General features: G+C 38.2%; 1 protein-coding gene across 5 annotated transcripts in view; it reads left to right on the top strand.

Moving 5' to 3' along the window:
• The window catches only part of VAV3 (vav guanine nucleotide exchange factor 3), a 448,149-nt gene that overhangs the window by 204,508 nt on the left and 226,221 nt on the right, over positions 1-17,420 (top strand). For all 5 annotated transcript variants that reach the window (XM_030935746.1, XM_030935747.1, XM_030935748.1 and 2 more), the window contains exons 5-9: positions 3,380-3,488; positions 5,509-5,601; positions 8,032-8,100; positions 9,992-10,095; positions 11,372-11,471. In XM_030935746.1, coding sequence (XP_030791606.1) covers positions 3,380-3,488; positions 5,509-5,601; positions 8,032-8,100; positions 9,992-10,095; positions 11,372-11,471 — 475 coding nt within the window. The remainder of the gene's footprint in view (positions 1-3,379; positions 3,489-5,508; positions 5,602-8,031; positions 8,101-9,991; positions 10,096-11,371; positions 11,472-17,420) is intronic.

The raw sequence follows: 17,420 nt of genomic DNA, 5'->3' as shown, positions 1-17,420 counted from the left end.
ATAAGAGCTTACTGAGTTTCCATTTGTGTGCTAACCAGGTTATATGCACTATCTTATGTAATACCACAATATTACTAGGTTGTTATTATATCTTCACAGTTTGAAAGTGAGAAAACTGATTTTTGAAAAGTCTAGTTACTTGCTGAAGGTAATATTGCTAGTAAATTATAATCTTTGGATTTGAACTCAGACACCTCTTATTCTAGAGCAGAGTTTGCTAGTCACAGTCCCAACTTCCAGGTACACCCTGACTTGCCCCTCTCAGAGCTTTTAGTAGAAGAGCAGAGGGGGTGAGCGTGCCTACTGCAGTCACACAGATGGATGGCCAGCAGCTCCTTCCAGGGTAGGTGGTCTTCAGAATGACCTTTCAGTCTTATATTTTAAATATCTATTGAGAATAGTTTCTTATCTCTTAAAATCTCTAAGAACTCACTAATAGTAAGCAAGATAGTGCCAGTTGTTTTACTGAATTGGTTGTAGTCTTCATAAAGGGACTAAGATTATTGGTAATGTACTCAGATTGTTTAAAGTAAGGAAAATGTTTAATTTCTAGTGCTGTGTTGCTATATATATATATAATTATTATTATTATTATTTTGGTAACAGAGTCTTGCTCTGGCACCCAGGCTAGAGTGTGGTGGCATGATCTCAGCTCACTGCAACTTCCACCTCCCGGGTTCAAGTGATTCTCCCGCCTCAGCCTCCTAAGTAGCCAGGATTACAGGTGCCTGCCACTGCGCCCAGCTAATTTTTAATTTTTAGTCGAGATGGAGTTTCACCGTGTTAGCCAGGATGGTCTCGAACTCCTGACCTGGTGATCCACCCGGCTCGGTGTCCTAATGTGCTGGGACTACAGGCATGAACCACCACACCCAGCCAATATTCTTTTTTAACCCATACCAGTGGTGACTTACACCTATAAATTTTTATAGCTTCCCTGTTTTGTTCTTTTCACTGATGTTATTTAGGCAGAGTTGATGTCAGGATAAATCCATTGAGGATGCGTTCCTAGCTAAATTTGGAGAAAACTGAATTGGCTTCCTGAGATGCCGATTGGTTTCCTGAATTGGCTGCTCTGAGATGCCAGCCCTTGCTCTGTGAGAGGCAGTCTGCTTTAAATTTCTACCTGGTGGCCGAAGGTCCAAATGTATTTGCAGGATTAAAAAAAATTATTTATTTAATATCCCAAGACTGTTCTCCAACTTCTGGGCTCAAGCAATCTACCCACCTTGGCCTCCCAAAGTTCTGGGATAAAAGGCAAAGTAGGGTTATCTTAAAAAAAAAAAAAAAAGAGCAAATGTATTATCCCTAGAAATGCTTGGTTTTGAGTTTGCCGTGACAGCTTGATTTTTATTCTCAACTTTGTTACAATTTCTATGGGTAAATATACTTAACTCTAACTTTTGGGACTGAAATCACCCAAAGGGAAGCCCTTGGAATAAATACTGGTCTGGTCCCTACTGTGGAGGCAATCATTGTTTCTTAAGTTGGAGAGAAAGCCACACGGTGGAGTGGAGAGGGCAGGTAATGACCACACTGTACAGTGTCCTTTTAGTATCAGGGTGCCAGACATGCCCGTATGTAGGTGGCCCTACGACAGGAAAGCTAATGTCAATTGTTGTTGATTTATTGACCCTTTGAAAAATATCACAGCTTTTCTCTTTCCTGGCCCAGAAATCAGAAATTGTTGACTAAGCTGTTAGCAAGAAAAGCAGCTTTAGTATAGGATTGAATAACAAAAGCCAAACAGTTCTAGACCAGTTTTGTGTGTGTGTTTGCAGTTGTGCACTTGCATGCATGCATGCACTCAGACAGGCATGTCATTCTTACAGGTCTTAAAATAGAGAAAAGTCAGCCAAGTGTGGTGGCTCACGCCTATAATCCTAACATTTTGGGAGACTGAGGTGGGCAGATCACCTGAGGTCAGGAGTTCAAGACCCTGGCCAACATGGTGAAACCCTGTCTCTACTAAAAATACAAAAATTAGCTGGGCATGATGGTGCGTGCCTGTAATTCCAGCTACCCAGGAGGCTGAGGCAGAAGAATCGCTGGGACCCAGGAGGCAGAGGCTGCAGTGAGCTGAGACTGTGTCACTGTACTCCAGCCTGGGCAACAGAGTGAGACTCTATCCCCCCCCCCACAACAACAACAACAACAACAACAACAACAACAAAAATAGAGAAAAGTCTGTGTGAATTTATGATTCATTCCTTTACTGTCATGGGAAGTAGTCAAATATAGGGCTTCAGCAAGGTTCACTTTTTTTGCAGGGCTGGTGAGATTAGGGATCAGAAGCAGGAGTGCTGGGATTAGGAGTGCCAGATAAACGAATTTCAGTCTATTTTTCTTCAGAACAGGATCCCCTCCAACGCAGAAGCTGTTTTTTCATCATTTTATATCTCAGCTCCCTCATGAATTCACCAGACCTTCCTATCCTTTGATATGGTACAGAGAATGTGCAAACCGATTTACCTGCCCTAGTGTTCTCTGGCCAGATTGCCTGCCTAAACCCCTCAGTGTGGAAATTATGTTACTGCCAGTATGGCTCACCATCTCCCTAGTGTCCCAAAGTAGAAAGTTCATTCCTCTTTGTTCCTTTTCTCTCCCCTTATTCTCAGTGTTCACCAAGTCTGGTTGCTCCAGTATCCTATGTCTGTCTGTTACCTTAGTTATGGCTCTGAATATAAAACAAATAAAGGAAGGGTCTGGTTGATGGGGGACTGGTGGGTTTCCTCTGAATGGGCTTGAAAGAGCATGGTTTGAAAACCACTGGATTAGATGCTGATTATAACACTACAGTAACATGCTTTTTATAAGACCACTTATGACATATTAGATACAATTTAACTCTCCTATCCTCTCCCTATTATACCCTTTAATACAGTTGATGAAGCTGAGGTCTTGAAATACGAAAAGTGGGAGGCAGTATGATAGAGTGGGTAAAACACTCAGAGTTAAGAGAGACTTGGTTTTAAATATTAGATCTGCCGGTGACTACCTGGCTTATTTTTAAAGTCAAATAGCCTTTTGGTCTTTCAACTTCCTCATCTCTTTAATGGATTAAATAATAATGCTTACCTGATAATTAATGTTGGATGAATTATGTAAGATAATATATGTAGAGTAATTATTTTTGTGCTTATACATGGTAAGTACCCAGTAAATGATAGCTGCCACTGCCCTTATTGTTAGATTCTCGAGTTGCTTATCATTATACTTGTTAAGAGGGACAGAGTTGTAATGTAAACCTTTTGAACTCTTCCCACTTATTCCATTTTATTTCCTTTCTGGATTTTCTACTAAAATCCAGTAGGCTATTTGTAGCTCTTGCATTTACTGCATATTAGAAAATGACCTTATATCATATCCTTTGTTGTAGTGAAACCCTTGTGGAAGATGAAGAAGATCTCTATGACTGTGTTTATGGGGAAGATGAAGGTGGAGAAGTCTATGAGGACTTAATGAAGGCAGAGGAAGCACATCAACCCGTAGGACTTTTACTTGTTTTTAATGTTACTCTGAATATTTTCTGAGGAAAGACTAATTAACATAATCATTTATGTAACCTCTGCTGGGATTTTTTTAACCTTTGCTTGCTTATAACTATATAATTATGACTTGTTACTGCATTTGGAGACATATGCATGGCCTTTCAGAGTTCAAAACAACCATAGGGAATCTGTGGTCTAATCTTTTCATTTTGCTAGTAAGGAAACAAAGTCTGAGAGAGAAATGAAGTGCCACCCAGCTAAATAATGGCAGGGTGGTAGTAGAATAGAATTTTAGGGAATCATGAAATTATGCTCTTATAAAAGTAAATTTCTTACAACACAGGTAAATTTTCCCTTTAAATTTGATATAAGATAAAATATATATTAAAGAGTATTTCTTCACATTTGGTAAGTGTTAATACGAGGTACCATTTTTCTTTTGTTTCATGATAAGTCTCCTGGCTTTCCTACTCATTTATAAATTTAGTTTCAGATATGGTCATAGCCAATATGAGCCCTCAAAACCTTATCTGCCATTAATATATCCAGAACATTCAGAAAGGATTACTTTGGATTATTTTCTCATTTACAATTTGAAATAACAAAAAAAAGTCAGTTGCTTAGGTTCTTAATAAAGTGTTCTTGTATATTAAAGACTTTTCTTTACCAGCTGCTTGGTAATTTTTGTTTCTGCAGTGCTTTGATGAATGTGCTTAGCTCTGTCTATGTTCCTACTTTTAATAAAAGGCTGGTGGGTTGTCCAGTAGCTTCTGTGGAATGGAAACAAGTTACCTGCTTGTGTTTGGGAGATAAAATGAAAGTGTGGTTTAACCATCTCGTAGGCTGACAGCTCATCCGTGGCAGCATTTTCAGAACATTTTTAGGTGACTGAATATCATGTGTGCCTCCGATAATTGTTAACTGCATTGAGTGCCAGCGCATTCTTCACTGTCTCCCCCAAGGGCAGTCCTCAGTTGATGGGGTGAACAGTGATAATAATTTAGATGGACAGGACTCTTCTTGCACACTTGGAAAAGTGCTAAGCGCTTTACACTGTTTATCTCATTTACCATTCCTTGGGGTTGGCGCTGTGATTCTCTCTGTTTCCCAGATAAGAAAATGGAGTCAGAGTAATTTAGTGATTCGTTCACAGTTAGAAAAGCTAACAACAGGCCGGGCGCGGTGGCTCACACCTGTAATCCCACCACTCTGGGAGGGCGAGGTGGACGGATCACGAGGTCAGAAGATCAAGACCATCCTGGCTAACGTGGTGAAACCTCGTATCTACTAAAAAATACAAAAAATTAGCCAGATGTGGTGGTGGACACCTGTAGTCCCAGCCACTCAGGAGGGTGAGGCAGGAGAATGGAGTGAACCCGGGAGGTGGAGCTTGCAGTGAGCAGAGATCGTGCCATTGTACTCCAACCTGGGCAACAGAGCAAGACTCCGCCTCAAAAGAAAAAAAAAAAAAGAAAAGAAAAGCTAACAACAAAACTGATATTGAACCCAATTCCATCAGACTCCAGAATCTTTGATTTTAGTGTTGTGCTCTACGACTTCCGATGTTAAATACTTAGTTAAAAAGTCAAGCGGTAAGATGTTAATATTGGAAAAAATATTTGAAGGTCTTTACTTACTTTACCAAATACCTATTTTATTGTTTTTGCAGTTATTTCTATAGCATTTGTTAAGTGTGCTGTACATTAAGGAAACAATCATACACCATTTATGGTGTTTCCAACTTTATGAACATTTTAATAAAAGATGTTTTAACTTAAAGAGAGTGTCTACATTCAGAAGCTTATTTTTTAATCATCTAAATCTTTTTCATTTACATTGTTCAACATTTTTATAAAAACAGCAAAGCTACCTCACAAATGCAGTTAGATGTCTTTCAATTATGTGTTTCATTAGAAAGGAAAGTTTAAGAAAGTCAGCAATGCTTTTGATCTCTACTTCTCGATAGGTTAATATATGATTTTATTAAATTATTTTATTTTGATAATTCTAACTGCAGAAATGTCCAGAAAATGATATACGAAGTTGTTGTCTAGCAGAAATTAAGCAGACAGAAGAAAAATATACAGAAACTTTGGAGTCAATAGAAAAAGTAAGTCATCAGGTATTATTTTTGATGCCCAAATACTGCCTGATATAGCTAATGTGTGGACTCACTGTTTCTTCTGAATGTGTGTATGTGTATTATATTTTTAGGAGAACTTTGTATTTAAAGATCTCAAAGCAGATTTATTCATTTTACAACTATTTATGGATGTCTTAGTACCTGAATGGCACTGTTTCAGGGACTAAGGATATAGTAATAAATACAAAAATATTCTGATTCTCATGACACTTTTTTCCATGGGAGGGTTTAGAATGTAAGCAAATAAATATGCCAGATGGTCATAAGTTTTCTGAAGAAAAATACGGCAGGAATATAAGATAGAGAGTGATGTGGGGGAGGGCTGGTGGCATTTTATAAAGAGTGGGTGCAGAAGCCCTCTGTGACAAGATTAAGCAGGCAGCTAAGTGAACTGAGAGTGTAAGCCATGTACATATGCCAATGAAGATAATTCCTGCGAGAGAGGCCCTCTGATTGGAAAGTGTTCAGCACGTGCTTCAAGGACAACAGCAGTCCAGTATGACTGGAGCAGAACAAGGCAAGGGGACTGAGCATGAGGTGGGAGAGCCGGTGGGCCACCAGGCCATGCAGGGACATTGGAAAGTGTTGTGAGCAGGAGTCACATGATGTGATTTAAGTCTTTAACCTCTCATTCTGGCTCTTGTGAGGCAAGAGTGGTGACTAGGAGAAGAATTAGAAGAAAATTGTGTTAATCAAGATGACAAAAATGGTGGTATGGGTGGTCAGATTCTGAGTAAATTTTAAACATAGAGCCAGGCCGGGTGCGGTGGCTCAAGCCTGTAATCCTAGCACTTTGGGAGGCCGAGATGGGTGGATCACAAGGTCAGGAGATCGAGACCATCCTGGCTAACACGGTGAAACCCCGTCTCTACTGAAAAATACAAAAAACTAGCCGGGCGAGGTGGCGGGTGCCTGTAGTCCCAGCTACTCGGGAGGCTGAGGCAGGAGAATGGCGTGAACCTGGGAGGCGGAGCTTGCAGTGAGCTGAGATCCGGCCACTGCACTCCAGCCCGGGTGACAGAGCGAGACTCCGTCTCAAAAAAAACAAAACAAAAAAACAGAGCCAACTGGATTGGATGATGAATTAAGTAAAGGATGTGAAAAAAAGAGAGGAGTCAAGGATGACATAGTTTTTGGCATGAACAACTGCATGAATGGTGAAGATTACAGAGATGGGGAAGAACAGGCTTGGGAATCAGGAGTCTGTTGCAACATATGAAATTTGTGATACCTATTAGACTTTGAATGGAATTTATTGAGAAAGGTGTTAGGTATATGAATCTGGCATTAAGGGGAAAGATTGAATTGACATATAGATTGGGCCATTATCATGACACAATGGCATTAAGGCCCTGGGACTAAGTGAGATCACCCTAGTGAATGCATCAGGGAAGAGGTTTGAGGCCACCTCTCCAGACTCTCACATTTAGAGGTTAGGGAAAGAAGTGAAGGTATGCAAGCATTGTTTAGAAGAGTAGAAGAGTAAATTGACTAGGGAACTGTAGTAGCGCTATGTAGCATTACAGGCCCAGTTGAGTTTTGTGGTCATATTTAAAATTAAACAATCAGTAATGTCCATGCTTAACTTCTTAGATACAGTCACAAAATATGTGGCAAGCTAGACTTGATCAGGGTGTTTGTTTTTCTAGAAAAGCACAATGGAAGAAGAGAGAGTAAGAGGATTTGCAGGGAATTGATTCATGGAGTATAAACTGGGTTAGGATGGAAATGAGGACATGATGGAGGTGAGATGGTTAGTGGACTGGCTGACCCAGTTCCTTGAAATTAGTGCTATGGAGCATATGAAGTTATTGGTAATGACAAGGCCTGTGAGTATGGCCATAAGATTTAAGATTTGAGCTAGAGTGGAGCACAAGATTATTTGTGGTCAAGGAACTGAGAGACCAGTACTGGAAGGATCCTCTGCACAGATACTGAGAATGCCGAGAATGAAAGAGATACGGTAGGCCAGAAACTAAAATTCTCAAGGAATAATTCATAAATTGCGTACATAGATTATTGATCTCAGCGATCCAGAATCTCCACAAAACATTAGGGAGATATTACTGTGTAAGTCTTCATATACATCTCCAGAATGTTGCCATTGTTTGCCAACTCAGACAATAGTGTTCTTTTCTTCCTTCCTTTTGGAAGCATTTGTTATCTAAACCATTTTATTTTATACTTTAAATGTATTAATACTAGCTTGTATTCATGTCTTTATATATCTACTCAAGTGTGAAGTCTTTAAGTTAGAGAAAATAGTTTCTACAATTTTGGTGATTATAATGCTGATCAACAATTGACTTTCAAAAAATATTTGTTGTTGTTGAAAAACTATTACATAGATTAGGACAAGTTATACTTAATTACTGTTTTCTTCTTCTTTCCTGCTAGTATTTCATGGCACCACTAAAAAGATTTCTGACAGCAGCAGAATTTGATTCAGTATTCATCAACATTCCTGTAAGTAAAAATATGCTAGCTAAAACTGTGGTGTATTTCAATAAAATCCTCATTTCCTTACAGGGTTCCAGATCCCTTTTTTAAACACTCTTTTGTAGTCTTTAAGAATATTGGCCTTATTTATTTATTTGTTTGTTTTTTTTTTTTCCGGTTTTTATATCCTTATTTTCTTGAAATAACTGATGTATCATATCTTCAACTAAAAGTCAGTCAACATGGATGAAGAACACAAATGGAAAAATAAATTCCATGTGTTATTCTTAACTGTTTGTCATGAGGAAGTAGTCTGAAGTAATCCAGGGGTCCCCTTCCATCCCCACACTTCCCTGTGGAGCTCTGTTGCTCTTCCAGCCCCTCAGACCTTGTCTTGTAGATGATGTCCTCACCATATCAGTTTCCCCCACTTTCCTCCATTCCTCCACATCTTTGGCCTCTACTATTTGGTGCTTTCTACTTCCAGTTGTATCAAACGTAACTCCCATGTCTGAAATAGACTACTTCCTTATGATTTACCAGACTATTTTAACTGTAAAATTTGAGGAGATTTTTTTCATTTACATTTATGTAAGCATTTCAAGTTTCAGGGCACCTTACCAGAATCTTACAATCTTAAAAGGATATTTGCCCAGAAATCTAGAAGCAAGCTAAATGCCATGCCAAGTGAGGTAATGCTAGGCAAGATTTGAGTTCTCAGACCTCTAGGACTTGCTTTGGTTTATACACCCCCACCCCCATGCACGCGCGTCCACATACAGTAATACATGTATTTAAGCTTTTATGCACAGACCTGCTTGTATTACCTGAACAATTCTTTATATTTTGATTCTATTGTGTTCTGTGTTACTCAGTAGCAGTTGGTAAGCAATGGCATTTCATCCTTTCCCTGATTTTGGCCGAATGAAGACATTCTTGTTGATTTATAACATGTACAATATCCGATGAAGGTTTAGCACTAAATAAACTGCACATTTGGAGAAGATAAGGATCTTGAACCACTTCAGTATGGTCTTTATAACTTAGAGCCCACATCTTCATGTTTACTTTCTACCCCACTAAGGAAAGAGCATGCTGTGGAGTCAATGTGTGCTCCAAGGTACACAGGATGAGATAATGGGAGAATTGGCACCTAGTTCAAGTTGCCTCATATCCTGGCTATGACATACATTTACTGCCTGACTGAAAATTAGTTGCTTATCGGGAAAAATGTGAGAGTCTGACATTTTGAGTTGCTCCAGTAAACTGTCGAATACAATTTATTTGCTCCTTATTTATGCCATTAGTTGTCTGGTTTCAAGTAATTTAGTCTGATTATTGTTAGCTTAGCACCAGGACACCACTAATTGACCAAAGTACAAATCTACATTTCTGTGTCACAAGGACATGAGTCATTATTTTTTACTGTCAATAAAACCTTAGGCACTTGGACATTTTTATTTAAAAATTTACAGTGATTATAAAACAAAAATAAGCTATACATATTTTTACACAAGGAATAAATTATCCTTTAATAACTAGTGAGATAATGTCTTTTTTCACAGGACACTGACATTTCAAGTGAGATATGAAATTGCTGTTTCCCATCTGCGTGGCCTCTCTCTCTTCTCCTCCCTCTCCTCTGCCTTCCTCTTATCTTCCTTCTTTTTTCTCCCTTCCATCCCCTGCTCTCCCTCCTCCTCTTCTACCCTGTCCTCTCCGTCTGCTTCCTCCCCTTCCTCCCCCTTTCTCTCCCCACTCTCCTTTTGCCTCTCTTTATTGGTGGAAGCAGTTTTATATATTGAAAGCATTCAGCATATCCTGAGCGGCAAATCTAGCGACAAAAGGGATTCTGGGTTTGGGCTGTATTTTTTGGTTGTGTTTCCTACTTTCCTTTCACATTGTTTTCTTTTTTTAGGAACTTGTAAAACTTCATCGGAACCTAATGCAAGAGATTCATGATTCCATTGTAAATAAAAATGACCATAACTTGTACCAAGTTTTTATTAACTACAAGGAAAGGTAACTTTTGAAGTTTAAGTTTTGTGGGTTTTAGTTTGTAATTATAGTGAGGATTAGTATTAAAATAGCTAACAAATAGCTATTACTACTGTTTATTACACTACTACCTGAACAGTAATTAGAACATGGGAGAGTTACTTTGAGTAGTAGTTTGAGTTCTATATATGTAATTTAAAAAGAAAAAAGAAGAAAGGGGGGAAGAAAGGACCTAGTATGGTGCTTATTTTTTTGCATTGTAAATCAAAAGACTAAGGTTGTTTTATAGGCTTTATCATTACTGAGCAATGTAATCTTCAGTAAGTCATTTTAACTCTCTGAGCCTCTATGTCCCCATCTGTAAACACTGGAGATAGATTAGCTGGTACCTAATGCTTCTTCCACTTTTCTTCCAACTCTAGTATTTTATGACACTCTATTTCAGAATATTAGAGTCACAGAGTCAGTTTCCCTTTCTAAGTTAAAAAAAAAAATCTCCTGACAACCTATATGAATTGGAGTATCAAGAAATTTTGCTTAAAATATAATTATTTCTCTTTTCAAATCAAGCAACGTATTTCCTAGTACTAAGAAGTGGCTAATGAATTGCTTTGCATCAAGTCTTCGATAAATAGTCACATCTTATTAGTAGTGTTTTTTTTTTTTTCCCAGTGGAGAGTTAAGAGAAACAATAAACCAACTGACCTCTTTGCAAAATGTTTGTATTACTACAGAGATACCTTCCCTGAAGTGGGTCAGATTCCATGTGATATGAGTTATCTTCTGTCCAGCACAGTTCCGGTCTCTCATTTTCCTCTCTTCAGATGATTTATGTTCCTTAATTAAAAAGTAGCAAGGAGTAGGAGGTTTAATAATGAAGGAGTTGTATGTAGTGATTGGCATAAAATTGTAATAGAAAATAAAACTTTCTGACGGTTTAGAGATGAAGTTTATTTCTATTAAGAGCTTTAACAGAAATTTTAAATTTTGTTTTTGGAATTCATTTATGTCTACTCAAATAATATTAACAGTCATCAAGCCAGTTTGTAAATTCTACCTGCTATAAAAAATGTACATAGAATTAATCTCATTCAAAGTTGGAACTAAAAATTAGTCATTACTATAAAAATGAATGATCCTCATTCTAGGACTGTGTATGTGATATGTATTAAAAATAATTTCTACTGCTATTTTGGTTATCCCTAACTATGGTTTTAAAGAGATGAAGATTCTGCTTGTTTCCCCCTCCAGTTCCTTCTTGTTTTTTGTCTTACAGATTTCTTCTCTTTTTCCCTTTCAGATTGGTTATTTACGGGCAGTACTGCAGTGGAGTAGAGTCGGCCATCTCTAGTTTAGACTACATTTCTAAGACAAAAGAAGATGTCAAACTGAAATTAGAGGTGCCTATTTATTTTTTGTTTATGACATAAAGCAAAATAAACCTAAAAGCAATGTATTTCTCTTTATGATCAGTACAGCAGTACATTTCCCATTTTTTAAAATACATTTTCATGTCAATTTTATAAAATATTTAAATAGCTCTATAAAATAGTAATATGGTAGTAATAGTAACAGTCGTAAAAATCTAACATTTATGGCCCTATGTTTTACATGCATTATCTCATTAGGTCCTTCTGACTCTGTGAGATAGGTACAATTAATTTTCTCATCTTATGAGAAAGCAGAAGTTCAGAGAGATTGTAACTTGCATAGATGGTAAGAAGTACAGGACGAGTGAGACAGGTTAGATAACGTATATGTAGATTTAAAATGTTTACTTGTTAGCTGGGCGGGGTAGCTCATGCCTGTAGTCCTAGCTACCTGAGAAGTTGAGGCAGGAGGATCACTTGAGCCCAAGAGTTTGAAGCTGCAGTGAGCTATGATTGCACCATTGCACTCCAGCCTGGGTGGCAAAGCAAGACCCTGTATGAAAAACAACAAAATAAAAAAGGTGTTTACTAAAAATATGATATTTAGAGTCAGATGTATTAAAACGGCATGCATATTGCCCACAAGAAGGAAGAGAAGACAAACACAAATATGATAGGATTAAATAACATGTGATGAGCACTGTACAATAGGGCTCTGTGAGACTGAATCTACCCACTTCAGTGTGGAAGACTGTAGAGGATTCATCTGAAGAGGCAACATTTGAGTTAAGTCACCAAAGAATGGGATGAGCTTTGACAGATGAGATTCTATGGAGAGCATTCCTGAACAATTGGTATGTCTTGACCAGAATAGTTGGGGAAGTTTGAGAAATGGCACATAGGCCAGTATAATCAAGCGTGCATGATCACAATAGAATATAAGTCTAGAAACCTATGTTAAGTCATGTTTTTTTTTTGTTCTGTTTTGTTTTTTGTTTTTTGTTTTTTCTGAAGAGGAGTTTGAGGAGTTCATGCTTTCAAAGAACTTTTGAACAATGTTTGTTATATCAGTTACTGTATTATCCATGTATTTGAATATAGTTGTTGTATTATCCATGTATTTGAATTTCACTAAATTTCAGGTAGAGATATATAGCCAGCTCTTAAATAACAGTGTGTGGCTTATTTGCCTCTTTAATATCCCTTTTCCTATTCTTTGTTCAGTGTAGCACTGAGGTCAGGGGAGAATGGACAGGTGATTTTCAAATCAGAAGCCCTTCATTGTTTTGCCTCTCTGGTGTGATTTCATAGCCCACAACTCCCACAAAGGGAAACTATTGCTTAGACAGTTCGGCTACCAAATAACTGTACTAGGTACATGATCTTTTTGCTTTGTGTCTTAATATTCCTTCGTTATGTTGACTTGAAGACTGGAGGTAGTTTGAGTCACCACTAAATATCATCCTTGTAACATTGTTAGCGCAAAGACTTCCTGCTCCTCTTTGGAGAATCGAGCCTACTAAGTGTAGAGCTGTGAACCACTGTGACTAAAAATATGATGATAAAATTAAATTTTACAACTCATACACATACTTCCTAATAGGGCAACATTAAAGCAATTTTTCTTAAAATAAAGATATAAAACTGTGCTTCCAGATAGGAGTCAGCAAGTTGTCAATCACATCTCCATTATATTCTCAGTCTTGATTGAATGTTGTTCTTCCTTCTTTCAGAGTTATTGTCAAAGTTTTACCCAGTGACCATACTCTGGGACTCTAAATATGTAGTTTTTGCAGTCAGTGCTCATCTTAGGGAAAGAGAGGACGTCAGGCTGAGTCTGAAAGGCACAGGGTGAGTTGCCCCTGCTGTCCTTTCCTCAGCTTAAAAGCTCCCCCTTCTAACCATAGTCCTGATTTGGAAGTATTAAGTCGGATACTTAATGTAACACTTCAACAAATGCTCAGTTGGAGCTGCCCGCCACAAGCCCTAGCATGATAGAAGGAAAACTGCCTTATTCTTGGTGTCTCTCTGTCTTCTTTGTGTCTTCTGTTTTGTGGTTATTTTTGTTCTTGTTGATTTTTTTGTCTTTTTCTTCTCTACTTTGGAACCAAGGTAACATGGGGTGAAAGGCGATGAATCTCTTTATCTTGCCCTATAAACCTGGCTTATCCTACCCCATTTTATTTTTCTTTTCTTTTTTTTTTTTTTTTTTTTTATTATACTTTAAGTTCTAGGGTACATGTGCATAACGTGCAGGTTTGTTACATATGTATACTTATGCCATGTTGGTGTGCTGCACCCACCAACTCGTCAGCACCCATCAATTCATCATTTATATCATGTATAACTCCCCAATGCAATCCCTCCCTCCTCCCCCCTCCCCATGATAGGCCCCAGTGTGTGATGATCCCCTTCCCGAGTCCAAGTGATCTCATTGTTCAGTTCCCACCTATGAGTGAGAACATGCGGTGTTTGGTTTTCTCTTCTTGTGATAGTTTGCTAAGAATGATGGTTTCCAGCTGCATCCATGTCCCTACAAAGGGCGCAAACTCATCCTTTTTTATGGCTGCATAGTATTCCATGGTGTATATGTGCCACATTTTCTTAATCCAGTCTGTCACAGATGGACATTTGGGTTGATTCCAAGTCTTTGCTATTGTGAATAGTGCCGCAATAAACATACGTGTGCATGTGTCTTTGTAGTAGAATAATTTATAATCCTTTGGGTATATACCCAGTAGTGGGATGGCTGGGTCATATGGTACATCTAGTTCTAGATCCTTGAGGAATTGCCATACTGTTTTCCATAATGGTTGAACTAGTTTACAATCCCACCAACAGTGTAAAAGCGTTCCTATTTCTCCACATCCTCTCCAACACCCGTTGTTTCCTGACTTCTTAATGATGGCCATTCTAACTGGTGTGAGATGGTATCTCATTGTGGTTTTGATTTGCATTTCTCTGATGGCGAGTGATGATGAGCATTTTTTCATGTGTCTGTTGGCTGTATGAATGTCTTCTTTTGAGAAATGTCTGTTCATATCCTTTGCCCACTTTTTGATGGGGTTGTTTGCTTTTTTCTTGTGTATTTGTTTGAGTTCTTTGTAGATTCTGGATATTAGCCCTTTGTCAGATGAGTAGGTTGCAAAAATTTTCTCCCATTCTGTAGGTTGCCTGTTCACTCTGATGGTAGTTTCTTTTGCTGTGCAAAAGCTCTTTAGTTTAATTAGATCCCATTTGTCAATTTTGGCTTTTGCTGCTGTTGCTTTTGGTGTTTTAGACATGAAGTCCTTGCCCATGCCTATGTCCTGAATGGTACTACCTAGATTTTCTTCTAGGGTTTTTATGGTATTAGGTCTAACATTTAAGTCTCTAATCCATCTTGAATTAATCTTCGTATAAGGAGTAAGGAAAGGATCCAGTTTCAGCTTTCTACTTATGGCTAGCCAATTTTCCCAGCACCATTTATTAAATAGGGAATCCTTTCCCCCTTTCTTGTTTCTCTCAGGTTTGTCAAAGATCAGATGGCTGTAGATGTGTGGTATTCTTTCTGAGGACTCTGTTCTGTTCCATTGGTCTATATCTCTGTTTTGGTACCAGTACCATGCTGTCTTGGTTACTGTAGCCTTGTAGTATAGTTTGAAGTCAGGTAGCATGACGCCTCCAGCTTTGTCCTTTTGACTTAGGATTGTCTTGGCAATGCGGGCTCTTTTTTGGTTCCATATGAACTTTAAAGCAGTTTTTTCCAATTCTGTGAAGAAACTCATTGGTAGCTTGATGGGGATGGCATTGAATCTATAAATAACCTTGGGCAATATGGCCATTTTCACAATATTGATTCTTCCTATCCATGGGCATGGAATGTTCTTCCATTTGTTTGTGTCCTCTTTGATTTCACTGAGCAGTGGTTTGTAGTTCTCCTTGAAGAGGTCCTTTACATCCCTTGTAAGCTGGATTCCTAGGTATTTTATTCTCTTTGAAGCAATTGTGAATGGAAGTTCATTCATGATTTGGCTCTCTGCTTGTCTGTTACTGGTGTATAAGAATGCTTGTGATTTTTGCACATTAATTTTGTATCCTGAGACTTTGCTGAAGTTGCTTATCAACTTAAGGAGATTTTGGGCTGAGACAATGGGGTTTTCTAAATATACAATCATGTCATCTGCAAACAGGGACAATTTGACTTCTTCTTTTCCTAACTGAATACCCTTGATTTCTTTCTCTTGCCTGATTGCCCTAGCCAGAACTTCCAACACTATGTTGAATAGGAGTGGTGAGAGAGGGCATCCCTGTCTTGTGCCAGTTTTCAAAGGGAATTTTTCCAGTTTTTGCCCATTCAGAATGATATTAGCTGTCGGTTTGTCATAAATAGCTCTTATCATTTTGAGGTACGTTCCATCAATACCGAATTTATTGAGCGTTTTTAGCATGAAGGGCTGTTGAATTTTGTCAAAAGCCTTTTCTGCATCTATTGAGATAATCATGTGGTTCTTGTCTTTGGTTCTGTTTATATGCTGGATTACGTTTATTGATTTGCGAATGTTGAACCAGCCTTGCATCCCAGGGATGAAGCCCACTTGATCATGGTGGATAAGCTTTTGGATGTGCTGCTGAATCCGGTTTGCCAGTATTTTATTGAGAATTTTTGCATCGATGTTCATCAGGGATATTGGTCTAAAATTCTCTTTTTTTGTTGTGTCTCTGCCAGGCTTTGGTATCAGGATGATGTTGGCCTCATAAAAAGAGTTAGGGAGGATTCCCTCTTTTTCTATTGATTGGAATAGTTTCAGAAGGAATGGTACCAGCTCCTCCTTGTACCTCTGGTAGAATTCAGCTGTGAATCCATCTGGTCCTGGACTTTTTTTGGTGGGTAGGCTATTAATTATTGCCTCAATTTCATAGCCTGCTATTGGTCTATTCAGGGATTCAACTTCTTCCTGGTTTAGTCTTGGGAGAGTGTTAAGTGTCCAGGAAATTATCCATTTCTTCTAGATTTTCTAGTTGATTTGCGTAGAGGCGTTTATAATATTCTCTGATGGTTGTTTGTATTTCTGTGGGGTCGGTGGTGATATCCCCTTTATCATTTTTTATTGCATCTATTTGATTCCTCTCTCTTTTCTTCTTTATTAGTCTTGCTAGCGGTCTGTCAATTTTGTTGATCTTTTCAAAAAACCAACTCCTGGATTCATTGATTTTTTGGAGGGTTTTTTGTCTCTATCTCCTTCAGTTCGGCTCTGATCTTAGTTATTTCTTGCCTTCTGCTAGCTTTTGAATGTGTTTGCTCTTGCCTCTCTAGTTCTTTTAATTGTGATGTTAGAGTGTCAATTTTAGATCTTTCCTGTTTTCTCTTGTGGGCATTTAGTGCTATAAGTTTCCCTCTACACACTGCTTTAAATGTGTCCCAGAGATTCTGGTATGTTGTATCTTTGTTCTCATTGGTTTCAAAGAACATCTTTATTTCTGCTTTCATTTCGTTATATACCCAGTAGTCATTCAGGAGCAGGTTGTTCAGTTTCCATGTAGTTGAGTGGTTTTGATTGAGTTTCTTAGTCCTGAGTTCTAGTTTGATTGCACTGTGGTCTGCGAGACAGTTTGTTATAATTTCTGTTCCTTTACATTTGCTGAGGAGTGCTTTACTTCCAATTATGTGATCAATTTTGGAATAAGTGCGATGTGGTGCTGAGAAGAATGTATATTGTGTTGATTTGGGGTGGAGAGTTCTATAGATGTCTATTAGGTCCACTTGGTGCAGAGATGAGTTCAATTCCTGGATATCCTTGTTAACTTTCTGTCTCGTTGATCTGTCTAATGTTGACAGTGGAGTGTTGAAGTCTCCCATTATTATTGTATGGGAGTCTAAGTCTCTTTGTAAGTCTCTAAGGACTTGCTTTATGAATCTGGGTGCTCCTGTATTGGGTGCATATATATTTAGGAGAGTTAGCTCTTCCTGTGGAATTGATCCCTTTACCATTATGTAAT

Source organism: Rhinopithecus roxellana, chromosome 8 (assembly GCF_007565055.1).
Source record: "Rhinopithecus roxellana isolate Shanxi Qingling chromosome 8, ASM756505v1, whole genome shotgun sequence".
NCBI classification, from domain to species: Eukaryota; Metazoa; Chordata; class Mammalia; order Primates; family Cercopithecidae; genus Rhinopithecus; species Rhinopithecus roxellana.
The sequence above is the reverse complement of the archived record's forward strand: the minus strand, read 5'-3'. Positions and strand labels throughout refer to the sequence as shown.